Here is a 25,643-nt window from a genome sequence, read left to right as displayed (position 1 = left end):
ATAAATATCTTTTACAAGTTGCTTTGGCCATAACCCAGAGCAATTAAAGTCAAAAGTTCCCATTTGAGATCCAGATATCCCTGATAGCTCAGTTGGTGAGGAATCCACCTGCAATGCAAAAGATTTCAGTTCAATTCCTGAGTCAGGAAGATCTCCTGGAGAAAGGAAAGGCTACCTTCTCCAGTATTCTGGCCAGAGAATTCCATGGACTGTATAGTCCATGGGGTCACAAAGAGTCAGACACAACTGAAAGACTTCACTAAAAGCATTGAGAAGGAAATGGCAACCCACTCCAATGTTTTTGCCTGGAGAATCCCAGGGACGGGGGAGCCTGGTGGGCTGGTGGGCTGCCGTCTATGGGGTTGCAGAGTCGGACACAACTGAATCGACTTAGCAGCAGCAGCAGTGACTGTAATGGGCAACCAAATAGGAGCACCATTGCACAGAAAGAAGGGACCTTAACCCTTTTCCTACCACGTATGCCCTCTCAAAATGTTTGAGATACATTGAAAATACATAGTATTGGGACTTCCCTGGTAGTTCAATAGTTAAGACTCTGTGCTCCCAATGCAATGGGCATAAGACTGATCCCTGATTAAGGAACTAAGATCCTGCATGCCACATGATACACCCTCCATATACAAAGGAAAGCTATTATACTAATGCATGGTTATCAAAAATTAAAACAGATTTTATTTAGGTGGGCCATTTTTGAATGTCAAAATGGTCTTAAACCCGTTAGTAATTCCATGTGATTCAGCCAAATAGTAACACATACTTGTTGTTTAGTCGCTAAGCCATGTCTGATTCTTTTGCGACCCCATGGACTGTAGCCCTCCAAGCTCCTCTGTCAATGGGATTTCCCAGGCAGGCAAGAATACTGGAGTGGGTTTCCATTTCTTCTCCAGGAGATTTTCCCAACCAAGGGATTAAGCCCACATCTCTTGCATTGGCAGGCAGATTCTTTACCATTGAGTCACCAGGGAAGCCCAATATGCACTTACTAGATAGTAAATTAAAAAGATATAATAGTAAGCATAATAAATGACATAATTTCAAAGAAGTAACAAACACTATTTCAAGGTGTCTGCAACAATTGCAAGTAATCTGTAAATGGCTGTGATTTCTGTTGGTGATTTGAATACTACTATGATTCATAATTTCCAGAGAGCAGAGGCATCTGCTGGGAGCTTATTATGAACACAAACCCCGGATGGGCTGTATCTCTGGGGTCCATCAGAGCAGCAGCCAGCTCCGTTCCCTCTTCATCTCCAGGTAAAAGAATTAGTTCTTCAACCAGAAATAATTTGATAAGTGGAAAGATATCTCAAATTAAAAATAATAATCAATAAAGATTCTAGTTTTTCATCTTTTGGGGCCATTTCTATTTCTCCCATGAATTTCTGTCCACATTCCTGTCAAAATGTTATGTCTCTCTTTAGTAGCTCTTTATATATTAGAGATGTTAATTGATCTCTCTTTTGGTCAAAAATTAACAAAATTTACCAATTTGTCATTTATCTGTTTGCTTTATACATGGGTGTCTTTGATAAACAGATATTATATTCAAAGATCAATCTTTGCAATTTCTTTAGAAAGATCTTTACCTTGTCAGTTCAAGGTGAACATATACCTTGGTTTACATGCTTACTTTCAACTCCTTACTCTTTATTTTGAAATAGAAGTAAAGAGGTTTGTTTATTTTCTAAATAGTAAACAAATTATTTTAATATTCACTATGGTGAGAAGGAATGCAAAAAAAGCAAAATGGCTGTCTGGGGAGGCCTTACAAATAGCTGTGAAAAGAAGAGAAGCGAAAAGCAAAGGAGAAAAGGAAAGATGTAAGCATCTGAATGCAGAGTTCCAAAGAATAGCAAGAAGAGATAAGAAAGCCTTCCTCAGCGATCAATGCAAAGAAATAGAGGAAAACAACAGAATGGGAAAGACTAGAGATCTCTTCAAGAAAATTAGAGATACCAAGGGAACATTTCATGCAAAGATGGGCACAATACAGGACAGAAATGGTATGGACCTAACAGAAGCAGAAGATATTAAGAAGAGGTGGCAAGAATACACAGAAGAACTGTACAAAAAAGATCTTCATGACCCAGATAATTACGATGGTGTGATCATTCACCTAGAGCCAGACATCCTGGAATGTGAAGTCAAGTGGGCCTTAGCAAGCATCACTATGAACAAAGCTAGTGGAGGTGATGGAATTCCAGTTGAGCTATTCCAAATCCTGAAAGATGATGCTGTGAAAGTGCTGCACTTAATATGTCAGCAAATTTGGAGAACTCAGTAGTGGCCACAGGACTGGAAAAGGTCAGTTTTTATTCCAATCCCAGAGAATGGCAATGCCAAAGAATGCTCAAACTACCGCACAATTGCACTCATCTTACATGCTAGTAAAGTAGTGCTCAAAATTCTCCAAGCCAGGCTTCAGCAGTACGTGAACCGTGAACTTCCAGATGCTCAAGCTGGTTTTAGAAAAAGAAGAGGAACCAGAGACCAAATTGCCAACATCTGCTGGATCACTGAAAAAGCAAGAGACTTCTAGAAAAACATCTATTTCTGCTTTATTGACTATGCCAAAGCCTTTGACTGTGTGGATCACAATGAACTGTGGAAAATTCTGAAAGAGATGGGAATACCAGACCACCTGACCTGCCTCTTGAGAAATTTGTATGCAGGTCAGGAAGCAACAGTTAGAACTGGACATGGAAGAACAGACTGGTTCCAAATAGGAAAAGGAGTTCGTCAAGGCTGTATATTGTCACCCTGCTTATTTAACTTCTATGCAGAGTACATCATGTGAAACGCTGGGCTGGAAGAAGCACAAGCTGGAATCCAGATTGCGGGAAGAAATATCTATAACCTCAGATATGACCACCCTTATGGCAGAAAGTAAAGAGGAATTAAAAAGCCTCTTGATGAAGGTGAAAGTGGAGAGTGAAAAAATTGGCTTAAAACTCAACATTCAGAAAATGAAGATCATGGCATCTGGTCCCATCACTTCATGTGAAACAGATGGGGAAACAGTGGAAACAGTGTCAGACTTTATTTTGGGGGGCTCCAAAATCACTGCAGATGGTGATTGCAGCCATGAAATTAAAAGACGCTTACTTCTTGGAAGAAAAGTTATGACCAACCTAGACAGCATTTTGAAAAGCAGAGACATTACTTTGCCAACAAAGGTCTGTCTAGTCAAGGCTATGGTTTTTCCAGTGGTCATGTATGGATGTGAGAGTTGGACTGTGAAGAAAGCTGAGTGCCGAAGAATTGATGCTTTTGAACTGTGGTGTTGGAGAAGACTCTTGAGAGTCCTTTGGACTGCAAGGAGATCCAACCAGTCCATTCTGAAGGAGATCAGCCCTGGGATTTCTTTGGAAGGAATGATGCTAAAGCTGAAACTCCAGTACTTTGGCCACCTCATGCGAAGAGTTGACTCATTGGAAAAGACTCTGATGCTGGGAGGGATTGGGGGCAGGAGGAGAAGGGGATGACAGAGGATGAGATGGCTGGATGGCATCACTGACTCAATGGACGTGAGTCTGGGTGAACTCCGGGAGCTGGTGATGGACAGGGAGGCCTGGCGTACTGCCATTCATGGGGTCGCAAAGAGTCGGACACGACTGAGCAACTGAACTGAACTGAACTGATGGTGAGAAATACCAGGAAAGATAAAAGCAGCCTCTGACAACTTGAAACTGACCTGACACCATCAGCCAACTTAGGACTAGACCTTGATGTTCTTCTGTTGAACATAAACACAGAACATCAACATCAGACAAAGCCATCTGATACTGAAATAAAGGAAGAAAAAAGCAAGATACTTATACCGACCTTCTAGGACACCCATCCCTCCAACCTCCCACCCCAACCCAAACACACACACACACACACACACACACACACACACTTCAACACTTGTGCTGACAAAACCTGTTACAGCAAGCCTAGAGGAAGCAGGGTCCACTTGTTGTTCTGTCTGTCCCAGGACCCTGCTCACCTTACTCTCAGGGCCTCTGGAAGTTCAACCTTTGGTTCTGATGTCTTACCTTGACCAGAGAGAATGGGGCTGTACTTCAAGCTTCCAATCCAGCATGTAAGGGTCTTAGAAGTCATCACTCCATCCCAACAAATGAAAAAGCAGAACAAACTTGAAAAATCAACAAGTCTTCTTAGATCTATCAGAGAAGTGAGGTTGTTACTGAAAGCTCAGCATCTCTGTACTCTGGTGATGAATCAAATCCCAGGGAAAGAGTTTTGGGTGAAGCAGAAAAGGATAGCTTTATTGCTTTGCCAGGCTTAGAGAGACACACTGAGCTTCTGCATTGAAAAACTACATGTCTCAACTCCAGAGAACTTGATGAAGATTTTATAATAGTAGGTCAGAGGTGGGGTCTCTGACAAGATTAGGGCGTGAGCAGGGCTTTCACTACTTAGTCTCATCTCAGGTCTCCTAATCTTGATGAGCTTCTCTAGTCCCTTTAATCTTGCTTCAGGTGATTTCTTGACTCAGTCACTCAGTCTGACTCTTTGCGACCCCATGAACTGCAGCCAGGCTTCCCTGTCCATCACCAACACCCAGAGCCTACCCAAACTCATGTCCATTGAGTCGGTGAGGCCATCCAACCACCTCATCCTCTGTCATCCCCTTCTCCTCCTGCCCTCAATCTTACCCAGCATCAGAGTCTTTTCAAATGAGTGAGCTCTTCGCATCAGGTGGCCAAAGAACTGGAGTTTCAGCTTCAACATCAGTCCTTCCAAAGATCACCCAGAGTCTTCTCCAACACCACAATTCAAAAGCATCAATTCTTTGGTGCTCAGCTTTCTTTATAGTTCAACTCTCACATCCATACATGACTACTGGAAAAACTGTAGCCTTGATTAGATGGATATTTGTTGGCAAAGTAATGTCTTCGTTTTTCAATATGCTGTCTGGGTTGGTCATAACTTTCCTTTCAAAAAGTAAGCGTCTTTTAATTTCATGGCTGCAATCACCATCTGCAGTGATTTTGGAGCCCAGAAAAATAAAGTCAGCCACTGTTTTCACTGTTTCCCCATCTATTTCCCATGAAGGGATGGGACCAGATGCCATGATCTTAGTTTTCTGAATGTATAGCTTTAAGCCAACTTTTTCACTCTCCTCTTTCACTTTCATCAAGAAGCTCTTTAGTTCTTCTTCCTTTCTGCCATAAGGGTGGTATCATCTGCATATCTGAGGTTATCGATATTTCTCCCAGTAATCTTGATTCCAGCTTGTGCTTCTTCCAGCCCAGCATTTCTCATGATGTACTCTGCATAGAAGTTAAATAAGCAGGGTGACAATATACAGCCTTTATGTACTCCTTTTCCTATTTGGAACTAGTCTGTTGTTCCATGTCCAGTTCTAACTGTTGCTTCCATACCTGCATACAGGTTTCTCAAGAGGCAGGTCAGGTGGTCTGGCATTTCCATCTCTTTCAGAATTTTCCACGGTTTATTGTGATCCACACAGTCAAAGGCTTTGGCATAGTCAATAAAGCAGAAACAGATGTTTTTCTGGAACTCTCTTGCTTTTTTGATGATCCAGTGGAAGTTAGCAATTTGATCTCTGGTTCCTCTGCCTTTTCTAAAACCAGCGTGAACATCTGAAAGATAATGGTTCATGTATTGCTAAAGCCTGGCTTGGAGAATTTTGAGCATTACTTTACTGGTGTGTGAGATGAGTGCAATTGTGTGGTAGTTTGAGTATTCTTTGGCATTGCCTTTCTTTGGGATTGGAATGAAAACTGACCTTTTCCAGTCCTGTGTACAGTGCTGAGTTCTCCAAATTTGCTGACATATTGAGTGCAGCACTTTCACAGTATCATCTTTTAGGATTTGAAATAGCTCAACTGGGATTCCATCACCTCCACCAGCTTTGTTCATAGTAATGCTTGCTAAGGCCCACTTGACTTCACATTCCAGGATGTCTGGCTCTAGGTCAGTGATCACACCATCGTGATTAACTGGGTCATGAATATCTTTTTTGTACAGTTCTTCTGTGTATTCTTGCCACCTCTTCTTAATATCTTCTGTTTCTGTCAAGTCCATACCATTTTTGTCCTTTATTGAGCTCATCTTTGCCTGAAATTTTCCCTTGGTATCTCTAATTTTCTTGAAGAGATCTCTAATCTTTCCCATTCTATTGTTTTCCTCTATTTCTTTGCACTGATCGCTGAGGAAGGCTTTCTTATCTCTCCTTGCTATTCTTTGGGACTCTGCATTCAAATGGCTATATCTTTCCTTCTCTTCTTTTCACAGCTATTTGTAAGGCCTCCTCAGACAGCCATTTTTCTTTTTTGCGTTTCTAGAGGGCCTGATGAACTATGGACAGAGGTTCGTGACATTGTACAGGAGACAGGGATCAAGACCATCTCCAAGAAAAAGAAATGCAAAAAAAGAAAAATGGCTGTCTGAGGAGGCCTTACAAATAGCTGTGAAAAGAAGAGAAGTGAAAAGCAAAGGAGAAAAGGAAAGATATAGCCATTTGAATGCAGAGTTCCAAAGAATAGCAAGGAGAGATAAGAAAGCCTTCCTCTGTGATCAGTGCAAAGAAATAGAAATCTGAATTTGGCAATAAGGAGTTCATTATCTGAGCCACAGTCAGCTCCTGGTCTAGTTTTTGCTGACTGTATAGAGCTTCTCCATCTTTGGCTGCAAAGAATATAATCAATCTGATTTCTAGAGGGCCTGATGAACTATGGACAGAGGTTCGTGACATTGTACAGGAGACAGGGATCAAGACCTAGAAATCAGATTGATTATATTCAGATTTAAATTGAAGAAAGTGGGGAAAATCACTAAACCATTCAGGTATGACCTAAATCAAATCCCTTATGACTGTACAGTGGAAGTGAGAAATAGATTTAAGGGACTAGATTTCTTTATAGCTCTTCCCTTATTAGCAACAATTTGAATCCCTTTGGAACTCAGGGAAGGTTATAATGGCTGGAGTCTTGCCTACAAGAAATGGAGGACAGAAAGGCTTCCATTTCTGGGAGCCCCATAGGTCCCTGCTCGGCTTCAAAGTCCCAGGGCAAACCACTGCCCCTCCTCCCCCCACAACTGGAGAGACAGGCAGATTCAGAGAATTACAACTTAAGTTGAAAACCTCCTCACAGATAGAAACCTTCTTAGGCACTAGTGGTAGGGCAGGAAATCCTGAGCTGTAATTGACAAATTGCTGGGGGCTCAGTGTCATCAATCAAGTCTGGAAGTTAAAAACTCCAGGGGCTCTAGTCATTGGTGGTCCCCACACTTGTGTGAGTTTTATCCTTAGGAGCTCTACCAGATTCTCACATTGAAAATCCAAGAAAAAGTAGTTAGACTGAAATACACTGTAGCAGTCTGTTGTTCACAAGGCTCCTCTGTGATAGCTTATGGTTAACGATGTTGGATTCAAGATTTCCGAAGAAGATTTAGCTTCTGGACCAGGAATCAGGCTTGATCACTCAAGAGCTTTTGTATAGCAGAATTTTATTAAAGTAAGGGACAGAGAACGCTTCTGATATAGACATCAAAAGGGGGACAGAGAGTGTACCACTTGCTAATCTTAGCAAGGGAGCTATATACTTTTTAAATTGGCTATTACAATAAATCAAAAGAATGTCTCAAAGTTGTAAAGATCTTACTAGACCCACTCTGCATTTACATTTTAAGATGACAGGATTAGAACTAACAATAGATCTTACCAGACCCACTCCCATAATATACATTTTAAGATGACAGGATTAGTCTGAAGGTTCTCAAGAAGGAGAAACATGTCCTCAAGCAGGATACATTGTTGTTATATACAGAGTTTAAGAAAAAACATATCCTTGAGCAAGATGAGATGTTTTGTTGTGCAATCATCAGCTCTGGGCTTAAAGAAAAAAGTTTGTCCTTTTCTCCCCCTTGAGAACTCCAGACCCTTATCTCCTCTTCGAGAGCCCCAGACCCCTCTCTCCTCCTCGGGGACCCCAGACTTCTTATCAGCCTACTTAGGAATTGACTCTCTCACCTGAAGAAAAACTTTACCACAGCCTCACCAACCTAGGAGAAGGGAACTACCCAATCCTATCCCTCTGGCCATCCAGTTTCATCTAAGTGTGGGAAAAGCACTGAGAAGCACTAGTAAAATACACAGCCCAAGGGCACAGGCTCTCTAAAATACTAGGACTTAATCATAGGATTATAAAATGCTTCTCCTCCCCAACTCTTTAACAGCAGTTCCTTTTACCCAGTATATCATGTGTGACTTTCAACAAAAATTTTCAAGGTGTACCAAAATGTAAAATAGACAGTTTGAAGAGAGACAGCAAGGACCAGAACCAGACTCAGATACGGCAGGGACATTGGAATTTTCAGAGCAATTTGAAGCAGCTATGATCAAAATGCTATGACTTCCCTGGTGGTCTGGTGATTAAGACTCTACACTGCCAATGCAGGGAGCCCAGATTGGATCCCTGATCAGGGAACTATATCCCACAAGCCACAACTAAGACCTGGAGTAGCTAAATAAATATATAAATAAAGTATGCTAAGGACTCTAATGGAAAAAGTAGACATGTGAGAGCAAGCAGATGAGTAATGTGTGAGCAGAGAGATGGAAATTCTAAGAATTAAAAACAAATACCAGAGTTCAAAAATGCTAGCAGAAAGGAAGAATGCCTTTGATCTGCTGCTGCTGCTGCTGCTGCTAAGTTGCTTCAGTCGTGTGCGACTCTGTGCGACCCCATAGACGGCAGCCCACCAGGCTCCCCCATCCCTGGGATTCTCCAGGCTTTGATCAGCAGTCCCCAGCTTTTTGGTACTAGGGATGGTTACATGGAGGACAGTTTTCCCATGCACAATGGGAGAGGGACGGTTTAAAAGCACACATCTAGATTCCTTGCATGCACAGTTCATAGTGTGATCACACTCCTATTGAAGGAGGAAAAAGACAGAGCTGGACTCCATCTTAGGCCAGGCTGTGAACATTAGGCTACATGCATGGTCACCTTCCCAATGGACTCTGAACTTTGTGCCTGGTATCTATAGAAACGGCATACCAATGGAAAACCAGAACCCCTGGAGCCTCAGGACTTGTACTTGGACTCTCCGTCTAAAAGAATATGCTAATTATCTCTGTAACAGAACAAAGTCATAAATTCCATTATGTTTATCGGGATATGACCACAGGCCTATTGATAAATGTCCACTGTTTAACTATCTAGGCTTATGACGCATGAATCATGGGTTAACTTTGATCCTATCTCTCTTTTACCTTGTCCAGACTAGTTTCAAGGAATTTGGGGAGGTGGGTTTGAGCAAGTACACTTGGGGTATATAAGGTTGTCACAAAAACTTGTCGGGGTCCTTGGCTAAGAGGAGACCCTACCTTGGGCCCGCTGGTGTAATAAACTGCACTCCACTATCTGCATTGTCCTTCTGAGTGAGTTTGGTTCCTGGAACGCATGGCTACAACACTATGAGAATCTAATACTGCCACTGATCTGACAGGAGGCAGAGCTCAGGTGGTAGTGGGAGAGACAGGGAGTGGCTGCAAATACAGATGAAGCTTTACTTGCTTACCCACTGCTTACCTCCTACCATGCAACCCAATTCCTAACAGGCTATGGACCGGTACTGGTACATGGCCTGAGGGGTGGGGACCCCTGACTTTGATGGTCTCATTACTAGACTACATACAGCTGAGGAAAGAATCTCTGCTCTTCAGGATATGACAATATTACTGAGTCCAGGCTCACTCTGCTTGCCACACAAGTCAATAGATCAGAGGTGAGGAGTTGAGGCAAGGAATATGACTTTATTTGGAAAGCTGGATCACCAAGATGGCAGACTAATGTCTCAACATAGCTATCTTATAAGGGTCTGGATTCCAGTTTCTTTCACAGAACAGAGAGAGAGGAGGTGAGAAGTAAAGTAAAAAGGCCATTTACCTTGCTAAATAGGAGGGGATATATTAATTTCTTCTATTCTGCCGCCTTTCACAGGTTGGCTTGGTCAGATTCTCTCCAACAAAGGCACTTTAGTTGAACAGTCAGGTAGAGGGGCAGGGTTCCCTGAGGCAGGCCAGTATGTATGATTATAATAACAAAAAGCAATGAAAAACAAAGATTAAAGCCAAAGAAACAGATCCAACATGGAGCCAGAGTTGGCTCTTCCCTGCAAAAACAATAGAAACAACTGAAAAGTAAACAAAAAAGAGAGATAAAAAGGAAACAGACTATCTAAGAAATGTGAGATAATGAAAGAAGGTGTAACATACTCATAATGGAAACACAAAGAGAAGAAACACAAGAAACAATTGAAGCAATTAAGGCCAAGAATTTCCCCAAATTAAAAGCTCTGTATAGTCAAAGCAATGGTTTTTCCAGTAATCATGTATAAATGTGAGAGTTGGACCATAAAAAAGACTGAACACCAAAGAACTGATGCTTTCAAACTGCAGTGTTGGAGAAGACTCTTGAGAGTCATTTGGATTACAAGGAGATCAAACCAGTTAATCCTAAAGGAAATCAACCCTGAATAGTCATTTGAAGGACTATTGCTGAAGCTCTAATACTTTGGTCACCTGATTCAAAGAGTCGACAAAATGGAAAAGACCCTGATGCTGGAAAAGACTGAAGACAAAAGGTGAATGGGGTGGCAGAGGAGAAGATGGTTAGATAGCAACATCAACTCCATGGACATGAATTTGACCAAACTCTAGGAGATAGTGAGGGACAGAGCAGCCTGTTGTGCTGTAATCCATAGGGTCACAAAGTGTCAAAAATGACTTAGCAACTGAACAACAATCAAAACAGGCAGAGATCAAGGAAGTTAAGGGAATACCAAGCAGGTGTCAACTACAAATTGGTGCTTGTCAAGAGTTTGCCATCTGCATCTACAGAGATTGAATCCTGTGCTGTTGCAGCTATTGACCTTCGACATGCCCTCAAGGCAGTTCAGGATGGTGAATGAGGCATTCTGTGCTCCAAGGAATGTGTGAAACAGGTCTTTAGATATAAGTTTTCAGGAACTGACTTCAAGATCTCAATCCTTGTATTCCCTAATATCTAGAAAAGCACTAAATCCCTTCATGGTGACATCAGCTCCTCCTGACTAGCAGAAAACCTTTTGCAAAATGAGTGCTTGATTGTATTGTACTCACTCTTCACCAAAATCTATTTATTGACCTTCCCCTACTACCTGTTTGGAGCAGTCTCTCAGAGCTATCTGAGGTGCTGTCTTCCAGGCTGAAGTCCTCATTTTGGCCCAAATAAAATTTAACTTACAACTCTCACATTGTGCATCTTTTTAGTCAATACAGGGAAAACGCTTCCAAACCCACACATATGGATACCACATTCAACTGCAAAAAGAAATAAATAAACAAACGAATAACTTTTTAAAAATCAAAGAGATAATGGGACCCAGTATTCTACTTGGAAAACATGAAGGAAATAAGATGAGGGACGTGTAGAAACCAAATTCTTACCGCTGTACTGTCTTGTCAGTTCTCTACAGTTAAGACTGAGGTGAAACCAGACAACAAGTATTAAGAAGTTTCCCCCTGATCCCTGGTACCTGGAAACCACCCGATACTTTAATCTCCACATAATCACCCATAAATAAACACCTAAGACTCTTTGTCCAAAAGAATATCACCCTTCAGTGAAGCTGCAGTCTCAGTTCCAGTAGAGGTCAGCAGAGGTGGAAGAGGTGGATGCGCCCAGGCACTCACACATGGACAAAGCTCAGGGCCCCAGGGAGGAGGAGGCAGGGACCCCAACCTGGGTCTCCACCCCCATCTCTGCCTTCCAGACTGAGTCAGAGGGCACCTCCTGCTGGAGAATTGCCCAGCCTGCCCTACGCCTGGCCCTGGTAGATGGAGATGTGTTTACTTGCTTTAGTATGGCTGCCTGCCCAGGGAACCAACTGGTCTGCCAGGTACACTGCATCTTTAGCCCCAGACAGGGGTCACAGCCTTGTCATAGCAAAGGCACTTGTATAACTCAATGAAGCTATGAGTCATGCCATGTAAGGCCACCCAAAATGGATGGATCACAGTAAGCAATTCTCTGGCAAATCATGGTCCACTGGAGGAGGGAATGGCAAACTACTCCAATATTCTTGGCTGGATAGCCCCGTGGACAGTATGAAAAGGCAAAAATATATGATGCTGGAAGATGAGCCCCCCAGGTCAGAAGGTGTCCACTATGCTACCGGGGAAGAGCAGAGGGCAATTACTAATAGCTCCAGAGAGAATGAAGCAGCTGGGCCAAAGCAGAAAAGATGCTCAGTTGTGGATGTGTCTGGTGGTGAAAGTAAAGTCTGATGCTGTAAAGAACAATATTACATAGGAAACTGGAATATTAGGTCCATGAATCAAGATAAACTGGATGTGGTGAAATAGCAGATAGCAAGATTGAACATTGACATCTTATAGGAATCAGTGAAATAAAAAGGACAGGAATGGGAGAATTTAATTCAGATGACTGTTAAATCTACTACTGTGGACAAGAATCCCTTAGAAGAAATGGAGTAGCCCTTACAGACAATGAAGTCTAAAATGCAGGGCTTGGGTGCAGTCTGAAAAACAATAGAATGATCTTTGTTTCCAAGGCAAACCCTTCAACGTCACAGTAATCGAACTATTCCCCAACCACTGATGCCAAAGAAGTTGAAGTTGACCGGTTCTATGAAGAAAAAGATGTCCTTTTCATCATAGGAGATTGAAAGGTAAAGTAGGAAGTCAAGAGATATCTGGAATAACAGGCAAGTTTGGCCTTGGAGTGAAGAATGAAGCAGGGCAAAGACTAAAAGAGTTCTGTCTAAAGAACACACTGGTTATAGCAAACACTCTTTTTCAACAACTCAAGAGACAACTCTACACATGGACATCAGCAAATGGTCAATATCAAAATCAGATTGATTATATTCTTTACAGCCAGAGATGGAGAAATTCTATACAGTCAGTAAAAACAAAACCTGGAGCTGACTGTGGCTAAGATCACGAGCTCCTTATTGCAAAATTCAGACTCAAATTGAAGAAAGTAGAGAAAACCACCAGGCCATTCAGGTGTGACCTGAATCAGATCTCTTATGATTATACAGTAGAAGTGATGAATAGATTCAAGAGATTAGATCTGGTAGACAGAGTGCCTGAAGAACTATGGGCAGAGATTCATAACATTATACAGTAGGTGGTGACCAAAACTATCTCCAAGAAAAAGAAATGCAAAAAGGTAAAATGGTTGTCTGAGGAGGCCTCACAAATAGCTGAGGAAAGAAGAGAAGTGAAAGACGAGGGAGAAAGGGAAAGATATATCCAACTGAATACGGAGTTCCAGAGAATAGCAAGGAGAGATATGAAGGCCTTCTTAAATGAACAATGCAAAGAAATAGAGGAAAACAATAGGATGGGAAAGACTAGAGATCTCTTCAGGAAAATTGGAGATATCAAGGTAACATTCCATGCAAGGATGGGCATGATAAAGGACAGAAATGGTAGGGACTTAATAGAAGCAGAAGACATTAAGAAAAGATAGCAAGAATACCCAGAAGAACTATACAAAAAAGGTCTTAATGACATGGAAAACCATGATGGTGTGGTCACTCACCTAAAGCCAGACATCCTGGAGTGTGAAGTCAAGTGGACCTTAGGAAGAATTACTTTGAACAAAGCTAGTGGAGGTGATGGAATCCCAGCTGAGGTTTTTAAAATCCTGAAACATGATGCTGTTGAAGTGCTTCATTTGATATGTCAGCAAATTTGGAAAAACAGCAATGGCCACAGAACTAAAACAGCAATGGCCACAGAACTGGAAAGATCTGTTTTCATTCCAATCCCAAAGAAGGGCAATGACAAAGAATGTTCAAACTACTGAACAGTTGAGTTCATTTCACATGCTAGCAAGGTTATGCTCAAAATCCTAGGCTTTAGCAATGCCTGAATGGAGAACTTCCAGATGTATAAGTTGAGTTTCAAAGAGGCAGAGCAGCCAGAGATCAAATTGCCATTTGTTGGATCATGAAAAAAGCAAGGGAGTTCCAGGAAAACATCAACTTCTGCTTCATTGATGACACTAAAGCCTTTGACTATGTGGATCACAACAAACTGTGGAAAATTCTTAAAGAGTTGGGAATACCAGACCACATGACCTGTCTCCTGAGAAATCTGTATGTGGGTTAAGAAGCATCAGTTATAACATTACATGGAACAAATGACTGGTTCCAAATTGGGAAATGAGTACAACACAGTATATTGTCACCCTGCTTATTTAACTTCTATGCAGAGTACATCATGCGAAATCCTGGCCTGGATAAAGCACAAGCTGGAGTCAAGATTGTCAGGAGAAATATCAACAACCTCAGATATGCAAATGATACCACTTTAATGGCTGAAACTGAAGAGGAACTAAAGAGTGTTTTGATGAGGGTGAAAGAGAAGAGTGAAAAAGCTGGCTTAAAGCTCAACATTCAAAAAACTAAGATCATGGTACCCAGTCTCATCACTTAATGGCAAATAGGAGGGGGAAAAGTGGAAGCAGTGACAAATTTTATTTTCTTGGGCTCCAAAGTCATTGCAGATGGTGACTGCAGCCGTGAAATTAAAAGACATTTCCTCCTTGGAAGAAAAGCTATGACAAAACTAGACAGCATACTAAAATGTAGAGACATTACTTAGCCGACAAAGGTCTGTATAGTCAAAGCTATGGTTTTTCCAGTAGTCATGTAAGAATGTGAGAGTTGGATCATAGAGAAAGTTGAGTGCTGAAAAGTTCGTGCAATTGAATTGTGGTGCTGGAGAAGACTCTTGAGAGTCCCTTGGACAGCAAGGAGATTCAACCAGTGGATCCTAAAGGAAATCAACCCTGAATAATCATTAGAAGGACTGTTGCTAGAGCCATAATACTTTGGTCAATAGATCCCCAAATAACCTGACTGCAAGGAACCTTTGTGTCTTTTTTTCGTCTGCAGTGTTATACTGACAGAAAGACTATAAAAATGTTCTGGCTGTTTTTGATATTTGATACTTTGGCATATTTAATGTACAATTTCAAGAAGGCACAAAACTCTTTACATTGCCTACTAACATAAGATAGACTGAAATGGAGTTTGTATTATAATAAGTAACTAGTAGTTAGTGCCAGAAAACATTGGACTTTACAGGTAACTATGATGTTACAGATAATAAGAAATAACATTGTCCAGGTTGCTCAGCTCCTACCTGTCAGACTCTACCTCTAACCTATGTACCACATTTCAGTGGACAGTGAGTTCTAAATTGGTTCTCACTCCTTGCTCACTTTTAGCATGCAGATCAGAAGAAAGACTGTCCCTGGCAATTCTGGGGAAAAGGTAAAAATGTATTTATGAGACTTCACTGCATGGAAACAGGAGTGTTCATGGAGGAAAGACTCATTGTGAAACGGATAACTACCATGTTTCCTTGACATCTTCCATCCAAACGCTTTCAGATTACTCAGCTCGTAGCTTCACCCCAACCAGACTGAAGGGGCTGATGAGTACAGAGGAGGATGTGCCACAAGAGAGTCTGAGCTTGCAGAAGGAGCAGAACAAGAGAGGAAGCCTCAGAAGGGTGGGCATGTCTACACTCTCCATGTCCCCAGGACCTTCTTAAAGGCCCTCATTACCTCCCTGTTCCTCAGGCTGTAAATGAGTGGGTTGAGCATTGGAGCAACGATGGTGTAGAAGGTGGAGATGGCTCTGTCTTCTGCTGGCGTCCTAGCAGAAGCTTTCTGCATGTAGTTAAATAGGCCACCCCCGTAGTAAAGACCCACCACAGTCAGGTGCGAGGAGCAAGTAGTCAGAGCCTTCTGTTTCCCCTCAGTGGAGGGCATGTTAATCACAGCCATGAGGATCCGGGCATAGGAAGCCACAACGACCCCCAGGGGCAGCAGCATCATGACTACACAGCAAGCATAGATGAGGTCCTGAAAAAGCGAGGTGTCTGCACAGGAGAGCCGCAACAGGGTGGGGACCTCACAGAAGAAGTGGTCCACCTGGAGAGAGCCACAGTAGGGGAAGCTGAAGACCATGCCCACATAAATTACACTGTCAGTCACTCCAACCATCCAGGATGCAAAGGCCATCAGGCAGCAGGCCTTCCAGTTCATGAGCACAGGGTATCGCAGGGGGTGACACACGGCCACATACCTGTCATAGGCCATGACTGCCAGGAGGGAGCACTCAGCACTTCCTACCATGACCACTAAGAAGACCTGAGTGGCACAGCCACCCCGAGAGATGAACTTACTTCCCGAGAGGAAGTTGGCTGCCATCTTGGGCACCACTGTGCCCATCATGATGAGGTCCATGATGGAGACCTGACTAAGAAAAAAGTACATGGGAGTGTGCAGGCACCTGTCAGCTTGTATGAGCAGGAGGAAGAGGATGTTGCCGGCCAGGGCTGTAGCAGAGGCCAGAAGGACAAGGGAAAAAAGGAAGAAGTCATATGGTGAGTAGCTGAACAGACCAAAAAGGATGAAATATGACAGGGAGGTATGGTTCCATACATCCATGGCCTTGAGCCTAAGAAAAAAATAAATGAGCAAACATAAGAACAAAATGACTAACCTGGCATCTCCATTGTACAAGGAAAATAACCTCCTCTGGTTTCTTTTAAAGGACAGTGCTCAACCCTCTGTCTTAACCCCATCCTTTCCTCCTACAGTGAAAATCTATCTCCTCCCCAGGATTTGAGCTTATTTCTCTTGAAAGACTAGAAAGCAGGCCCCCAGAGGGGGAAGGGCAGAGAATGCAAGGGAGACAGAGAAGGACTTTTAATTAGCAAGTGAATACCTAAAGATTTAGGGAAAGAGAATATAGATTTACGAAGATACAGGGGAATAAAATTTGTCCCAAAATGTCACTTTGGCATTTGGATTATATCAAGCTGAAAACAATCAAGACCTAAAAGACTAAAGAAGAAGCTTTAACCTTCCCCCTAAGTTCCTAAAAGACTCGTCCCAGAATAGATCTATCATCAGATAGATCTGCAAAGAACATGGACTTAGAGTATATGTGTGGGGGAAACTGGGCAGAGTTACTCTGTCCCAGCATGGCCCAGCAAACATTTATTTACCAAATTTTGATTTTTCATCCCCATGTCCGTTGCCTTCTTCCCCTTTGAAGTCCCAAACTATTACCCTCAACATCCTACTTTGTCTTCAAAGCTGAAGATGGTATTTAAAATGAGGGTTTTAGCCCTTTTGGTGAGTTACTCAGGTTTCCTGAGTCTCTCTCAGGTATGCATGAACTTAAACCTTTATTTGATTTTCTCCTGTGGATCTGTCTCATGTCAATTTACTTCCTAGACCAGGCAGAAACTAGACAGGTGGAAGAAAATTTCTTCTTCTCTGATTTGGAGAAGTGAGTACTGGGGATAGAGAGAAAGAGAGAAGGATGTGGGAAAGGGGTGACAGCTATAAATATAATTTATATTTATAAATTGAAAATAAAGGGATAGATTCCTATCCTCACTTTACTTAGCAATTACTTAGAAAATGTACTTGTAAGTTCCTCATCTCTCTGAAATGTATGTAAACATTTTAAAAGTAGAATAAGAATGTTTTCCCAAGAACCTAGAACCCATTTCTTGGAAACATAATTGTCAAAAAAGATAGAGTCCTTACCTCCCAGGCTCTGCAGGCAGGCAGGATGCTAACTTCAGCAGGCACCTTACTCCAAGCTGCAGAACTATCTCTTGTCATAACATGTGAGAACTTGGTATTTCCTTTGGATGAAGACAAGTGACAAACACAGAGAGTCACACCAATTACCAGGTGAATCTAGAATGAACTCCATGTGACAAATGGTGCTGTCAATTCCTCTTCTTTGAGGACTATTGTTTATCTTGAGAGCATGCAAGTAATGAGTAGTCACTGCCTGGCTGTACAAAGGGTTCATATTCCTCTGTCTTTGCAAGCTCTTAGCTGATTACCTGTAACACACAGCAAATTCTGATTTAATGTTTATTCAAAAATAAAACTGCTTTCTGGGCTTCCCTGATGGCTCAGTGGTAAAGAATCTTCCATCCCTAGCCTGGGAAGATCCCACATATTTCGGAGCAACTAAGTCTTTGTGTCACAACTATAGAGCCTGGGAACCACAACTACTGAATCCCACATGCCCCTTGTGGAGAAGCACCCACATGCCCTAGGGACCATGCTCCACAACAAAAGCAGCCATTTCTGTAAGAAGTCTGAGCACCTCAATGATAGATTGTCCCCCACTCGCCACAACTACAACAAAGCCTGAGCAGCAACAAAGATCCAGCACAGCCAAAAATAAAATAAATAAATAATTAAAAAAAAAAGAAAACTGTTTTATTTCTCTTCTACCTTTGTGGATAGGTTTTAAGAATGGGGAAGAGACTGACTTGGCTTTTAATTATATTTTCCCAACACAGCAGGCACTGCAACAGAGTCGTGACACAACAGTGTCATGTCAAGTACACAAGAGAACCTCAGAAATGCCTCTCTGGAAGTATGCCAAGCCTTCGCCCTACTCCATTACTTGAACTGTGGGGTGTGTGCGGGCAGGGACTTGGACATGACTATCTCTCAGTTGTCCATCAGTCTCCTTAGTGCCTAAACTCAGTTGACTCTAAACTGGTTAGAACAAATAGCTGTTCTAAGAGTCAGTGACACTCACTGAATTTACCAAGGAAGAAACAGTCAGTGCTCAAACCACAAGGGGTGGGTCTCCAGGGTTGCCTTTCTGGAGTGTGCTGCTTCTGTCCTGTTTGATGTCACAATTGCAATTCAAGCATTCCTTCTAATAAAATCTGGAAAGACTGTCAAAGAGAGACAAAGACTGTCAAAACAGTTTCCATGAGGAAGATAATTATGAATAGAAAAGATAGGAAGAATGAGATTCCTGGAGTCCAGCGGTCATGACTTGGGTCATGCTTATGTCTGTCTCTAAGACATTAAAGAGAATGTTTTCAAAAATGTGCACATCTTGGTTCTACTGCAGGGATTATGGGTCCTGGGTCTGGATAGGGTCTCATTATATAATTTTTTTGAAAGATCCCTAGGTAATTCTAATGAAATATACGTTTACACACTGGTATAGGTCAATGTGCCTGTGCAATGCCATTTTCATCTTAGCAGAGATGAGATAAATGTCTAGAATCAGGAGATCACGGCAGGAGACAAGGAAATCCTATGACATAGTGAGTTACAAAGATATACCAGCCAAGAGAGCCAGAGAATAGCTCAAGGAGGTAGATTCCTGATGAGCACAAGCAGGAATGAAGCATAGCCCTGGACACCAGCCTGATGGGGGCACACTTGGGGCAATGACACAACAGGTCTGTCTTCCTACTTTGGAACTGAGTCCAGAGACTGGAGAACAGTAAGCCATGATAGCAATTTTGCTCAAGAAGACTAAGAATACCATCTTTCAAGTCTCTGACTTTGGCAACAAGGAAGTATCTTGGTATCCAGCCTGACACTCTATAGACTGAATCCAGAAGTCAGATCCACTTCTTCCCCTTCCCAGTCACCTTTAGTCCCTCATCTATTTGGTCTTCCCTCACCCCCTTCAGCACTTACCAGACCCATTCAGTTCCCCAGAGTTCACCTTCTACTCCACCCAGTGGAGTATAGCAGAGATGGGTCAGACCTAAGAAGTATGCAAAGATCTCAGAACAATGCATGAACAAGTTGTCATCTGAGAAAGACTCTTAGACAGAGTCTCCTCCAACTCCACAGCTCTAACTAAAAATTTTACAATTAACCATCTAAGATATTCTTCTCCTTCTTACAAAATTGATGAGCTCACATCCCAGGTTTATACCTTTAGTTGGAGAGCAGATATCTTGAGAGACCCAATTCAGTACATAATGACCCCAGGGAATGGACAGAAACTACCTCAAGGAAGAAGCCAAAATTAATGAAATGGCTATAGGACAAAATTTATTCCCCATAACCCTGGATCAGAAAATACCCCAGAGTCCCACCTAAACAAAGGGAGGAGGCACACATGAGACATCCCTTGACACATCCACCTATGCTTCCCTCGGGGTTCTTCACCCTCATATCACCCATAGGGGCTGGGAGACAATGTGATCACCAAAGAATATCAGAGCAAATGTCCAGCTCCATTCTGAAAATTTAATCATGAATGATGAGAAGTAGAGCTTAGTTAGTTCTGCAAATCTTGTATTCAACTGATGTCCTATAATTTTTCTACTCAATTATTTGTTGTTCATTCAACAAATAATTATTGAGCATTGTGGATTTAAATAAGGACCAGCCAAACAAGAAAAGTAAAAGCTACTTATTCAGAGTTCGGTACAGCAAGGAAATCAGTCCTGATCACTTGCATTTTGGCAGACTCTATGGAAGGCACTCTACCTTTCTGAGTTCTTCACTGACTTTTGTAATAAAAGACCAAGAGAAAAAGAAACAGACAAGAAAAAAAATTATTACCATGAATGTATGCAGATCTTCCCAGGTGGTGCAGTGGTAAAGAACCTGCCTGCTAATGTAGGAGTGGCAGGAGATGGGTTCAGTCCCAGGGTTGGGAAGATCCCCTGGAGGAGGGCATGGTAACCCACTCCAATATTCTTGCCTGAGAATTCCATGGACAGAGGAGCCTGGAGAGCTACAGTCCATGCGGTCACAGTCGGACATGACTAAGCATGACATGTATGACTAAGCATACATGTATGCATAACTAATGGATACACAGGAGATAACCCAGGAAGGTGCATAACTCTGAGATGACTTAGCATTCAGGTTTAAACACCATCTTAATTGCAAAAGGGGAGAGAGGATATAGGCCAATTAAGGGAAAATACATGATTTTTAGGAAAGATAAATGGGACTTAGAAGGGTAGACAGGAGATATGATAGTTTCTGAGAAAGTTCATCTGGATGTGGTGTCACTTCTAGTGTCTTTTCCCATGATGAGAGTCAATTTTTCATTTGTGTTAAAAACTCCTGGGGAAGGGATTAATGACAACTACACTTGTTTTGGAGGATATGTTTACAGACTCATAACAAGAGTTTGGAGAAGGCTTCTTCCTACCTTCACTGTGTTTCAAGTTCCTTTCACTCAAAATAATCATTACAGAAAAGTGGAATATTTGGGAGTATTGTATTATCTTCCCCTCCAAGACAAATAGTAGACAGATAAATAATTAACAGAAGAAAGAAAGATCTTCCTGGATTGTCACCTCCCAGCATGGAATTCTCCAGGCAAGAATATGAACGGTCTCCATATTCATAAATTTGGACTATGAACCGAAGTTCAGCAATAGTATTGCAGCAATATTAAATTTCCTGCTAATTGGCAGAAAGGATGGAGCCAGAAAACAGAGTGCTCTCAATCATGGGTTAGCCAGTGTTTTGATAGAGAAAATTGTAAATTTGTTATATTACACCTGAATTGATACATCATTAAATCAGATAGTAAACTGTGGAAGATGCATATTGTAAATATTACAACAGCCACTTAAAACTAAAAATGAAAGAAAGTGGTATACCTAAAAGGTGAGGGGGGAAAATGGAATGCCAATTTTGATTAATCCAAAAGAATGTCAATAGAAGAAATCATTTTTGTAAATGAATAACAGGTGATAGAAGTGGAAAACAAGGAGAAGCATGTTAGATTTCAATTCAACCAGAGCAATAACTACAATAAATATAAATGAACTAAACATTTCAATGGAAATGAATATTTAGCCAGAGATTTAAAAAATAAAAAGAGCCTATGATATGGTACTTTTTATAAGCAACTCACTTTAAAACTAAAGAATAGATAAGAAAGTGAAAGAATAGAGAAAGATATACCTTACAAACAATAATCATGAGAAACCTGGTGAAATTATATTAACATCATGAAGGCACAAGAAAAGGAAATTAGCAGTAACAAAAATATTCATCTCATAATTATATACAATTAATTGTAATTACAGATGTCAATCAAAAAGACTTGCATAATTTACTCCCACCACAACACCTAGGTGTCAATAGAGGCTGTGGAGAAACTGTATTTCCATACCCACCTGTCACTAATGAGGTGGTAACCCCACTTTTATCCAGTGGAACAGTCTTAGAGGAGACCTACAAAAATTAAAGCCTGAAAACCACAGCCTTCTGCTAAGCTGCTGCTAAGTCACTTCAGTCATGTCCAACTCTGTGTGACCCCATAGATGGCAGCCCACCAGGCTCCCCCGTCCCTGGGATTCTCCAGGCAAGAACACTGGAGTGGGTTGCCATTGCCTTCTCCAATGCATGAAAGTGAAAGTGAAATCACTCAGTCATGCCCAACTCTTAGCAACCCCATGGACTGCAGCCCACCAGGCTCCTCCATCCATGGGATTTGCCAGGCAAGAGTACTGGAATGGGGTGCCATTGCCTTCTCTGGAAAACCACAGCCTTAAAATATCCCAAATGTCCAAGTTATGATCAAATATCATTCATGATATCAAAAATCCAGGAAAAACTCTATGAAAAGGCAACAGATGCCAAAATTGAAATGATGGATATGTCAAAATGCATGAAAGATCTTAAAGCAACTATTACAAAAATGCCTCCATAGGCAACTAAAATACATTCAAGACAAATAAAAAAGAGACGATCTCAACAAAGAAATAGAAGATAAAATGAAAAACAAATGAAAAATTTTAGAACTCAGAGTAAAATATCTGAAATTTAAAGCCCAATGGTTGTACTAAAGAACAAAAAGGAGAAGACAAAGAAAAGAATCAGTGAATTTGAAGATAATACAAGAGGGAGTACCTAATGTGAACAATATAAAGAAGATTGACTAAGAAAAGACAAACAGAGCCTCAGGACATGTCCGCACTGTAGCAAAAGATCTAGCAATCATGTGATCAAAGTTCCAGAAAGTAGATGAAAGAGGGTGGAGCTGAAAAAGTATGCAAATGAAATAATGGCTGAAAACTCACTCTATGTGGCAAAGAAATAAATGAATAACCTAGAGCTTTAAGAAGTTGCAAAAACCTCTAACAAGATAAACCCAAAGCAATCCAAGTAATGACATCATAGCCAGACTTCTGAAAATTAAACAGAATGAAAATTAATTAATGTAGTGAGTGAGAAAGGACATATTACATACAGTGGAACAAATCTTTTGACAGCAGATTTCTTATAGGAAACAGTAATGGACAGAAGGAAGAGACACAACAGTATTTAAGTCCTAAAAGAAAATAATTGTCATTTGATATCTTTTGAAAATATATTTTAGTAAAGAAAAAGAAAATGAAATAATTTAAGAAAACTAAGAGAATCTGTTGGGAGAAAATCTACTCTAAAAAAATGACTTAAAGAATTTTTCTAAACAGAATACAAATGATAAAGTAAGGATTCTTGGAAAAAAATAAAGAACAAAAATATGAGAAATATTTTAGTTTTCTAAATTATGTTTGAAGGATGAAGAAAATATTACATTGTCTAATGTGGTTCTCAATAAATATAGAAAATACTTTAGAAAATTAAATTAAAAATGCATTGGATAAAGGGAAATAAATTTTCTAACTTACTCATATGGATAAAATGTTAATATTGGTAGATTTTGAGAGGAGTTGCTAAAAAAAACAGTTACACAGAGACACAATAAAAAACACTTAAGGTAAATAAGGATGAAATACTGTAAGAAAAGACTCATCAATATGCTGCTTATAAGAGACTAACTTCCGAAGTAAGAGCACACAGACTGAAATTTAAGTGATGGAAAAGGATAGTCTATGCAAACCAAAACAAATAAAGAAGCTATGTAGCTACTTGCTGCTTCTGCTGCTTCTGCTGCTGCTGCTGCTGCTGCTGCTGCTGCAAAGTCGCTTCAGTCATGTCCGACTCTGTGCGACCCCACAGACGGCAGCCCACCAGGCTCCCCCGTCCCTGGGATTCTCCAGGAAAGAACATTGGAGTGGGTTGCCATTTCCTTTTCCAATGCATGAAAGTGAAAAGTGAAAGGGAAGTCGCTCAGTCGTGTCTGACTCTTAGCGACCCCATGGACTGCAGTCCACCAGGCTCCTCCATCCGTGGCAGTTTCCAGGCAAGAGTACTGAGGTGGGGTGCCATTGCCTTCTCCCATGAACCGGTTTAGTACCCAGTTAATAGGAGCCACAGTGCTGCCGAAAGCCCGCAGCAATGAAAACCTGGACAGAATTGATATGTCTTAGGACGATATCATCAAACTGAATCGAAAGGAAGGAAAGAGGCAGAATTTCCTGAGATTAAATAGAAGACTTCAGCAAAGTGGTGCCAGGCAATTCAGAATGAGAGTAAGATGGGCTATTCAATAGAATTCTGGTTTTGGTAAGAATAGTCTGAGCCGTAGAAGAAGAGTGACGCCTGGGAATAGACGTCCTTATGGAGTTATCACTGGCCTTGCATCTAGGAAAGCAACTGGAATTCGAAAGGGAATTAGTCCTATGAATCGACCACCTTTGAGTGGCAAGAATACAGAATGATATTTTCCAACATTAAAAAGGAAGGCAAATCTGAGACTAAATGAATACTGCAGGCATAACCAGTTGCAGCTCTCAAGAGACCTAACCAGTTAAATAGAAAAAATTACATTCCAGCTGGTTTTACCAGGAGTGGAAATAAATTAAGTCATCAGAAAGACACTAATCAGGGAGCTTTTCTTTTCAGAAGAGGCCTGAAGGTTCAGGCCCAGTTGAACTCAGAACAACTGCTAGACGATGTAGTAGCAAAGAGAACTCATCAATAGAGAACTTCTACCACAAATGGAGGAATTTTGACTGTATCCATTGATAATCCAGGAGCAGCTCAGTGCCCAGTAACTCAGAAACCACGATCAACTCGTACTGCTGTGCCCTCATTCTTGACAAAACGGGATCAATCTGATGTAAAGAAAGTTCCTAAAGGTGTCACCCTACAATTTGAAATAAACAGTGTTGGAAAAAGACGGGGATGACTTTGAATGAGCGATTTGGGATCCTGAAGGGACAGAGAGCCATTTTCAACAAAGGAGGTAGCCGCTTTGTAACTGTGGGATAGATCCCATGTCAAAGGAACTTTTGAATGATGACTCTTAAAAATTTAATTCCTTGAAGAGTTCACAGAAATTCAAGAAACTTTATTTCAAAATATTCACAAGGCTAAATAACTCATTTTTATTTTTGAAGTATTTTCTAAACATGTATAAATAATGCCCTGAAAGAATAACAGGGAATATACCTATATGTTCTTAAAGATTTCATGGTTGGTCCAGACAGAACAAATCTCTGTTTGACTTTTTTGATTCCTCATGTAGCAGAAAGAAGGTGGAAAGACAGAAATTGATTATTTTATGATAGTGGTATTTAGGATCTCATCACCTTTGCCCATTTTTTACACCTTGCCATGGCAAATCTTGGTCTTCAAGATTTGAAGTAGGTCCCTTTGTTGCTGTCACTTATACTTTAAAGCTGTTCGTGTAATAACTGCAGTTGTCTTTTCTTCATTAGGGATATAAAAATTATTAGAATTTCAGTTTGGTGGTTTAAGAGTTATGGGGATATTTGGAACTTAGTTCATTTTTCAAATAACATTAGGTTACTCCTCCAGAGTTGTAAATCTTTAATGCTGAACTTTTTAAAACAAGAAATGTGACTTCAGGCATTAGTCTCAGTTTAA

General features: G+C 41.1%; 1 protein-coding gene and 1 pseudogene across 1 annotated transcript; one reads left to right on the top strand and one right to left on the bottom strand.

Moving 5' to 3' along the window:
• Positions 1 to 15,608: 15,608 nt before the first annotated feature.
• On the bottom strand, positions 15,609 to 16,541 carry LOC113896319 (olfactory receptor 2M3-like). The gene has a single exon (XM_027548553.1). The coding sequence runs from the start codon at positions 16,539 to 16,541 to the stop codon at positions 15,609 to 15,611; it is 933 nt and encodes a 310-aa protein (XP_027404354.1).
• A 7,550-nt stretch (positions 16,542 to 24,091) lies between these two features.
• LOC113895501 lies at positions 24,092 to 25,025 on the top strand (annotated as a pseudogene).
• Positions 25,026 to 25,643: the final 618 nt, after the last annotated feature.

Source organism: Bos indicus x Bos taurus, chromosome 7, assembly GCF_003369695.1.
Source record: "Bos indicus x Bos taurus breed Angus x Brahman F1 hybrid chromosome 7, Bos_hybrid_MaternalHap_v2.0, whole genome shotgun sequence".
Classification (NCBI taxonomy): Eukaryota; Metazoa; Chordata; class Mammalia; order Artiodactyla; family Bovidae; genus Bos; species Bos indicus x Bos taurus.
The sequence above is the reverse complement of the archived record's forward strand: the minus strand, read 5'-3'. Positions and strand labels throughout refer to the sequence as shown.

Bases quoted from the DNA above. Each gene is read 5' to 3' on its own strand.
- LOC113896319 (XM_027548553.1), bottom strand. From the start codon at position 16,541: ATGGATGTATGGAACCATACCTCCCTGTCATATTTCATCCTTTTTGGT.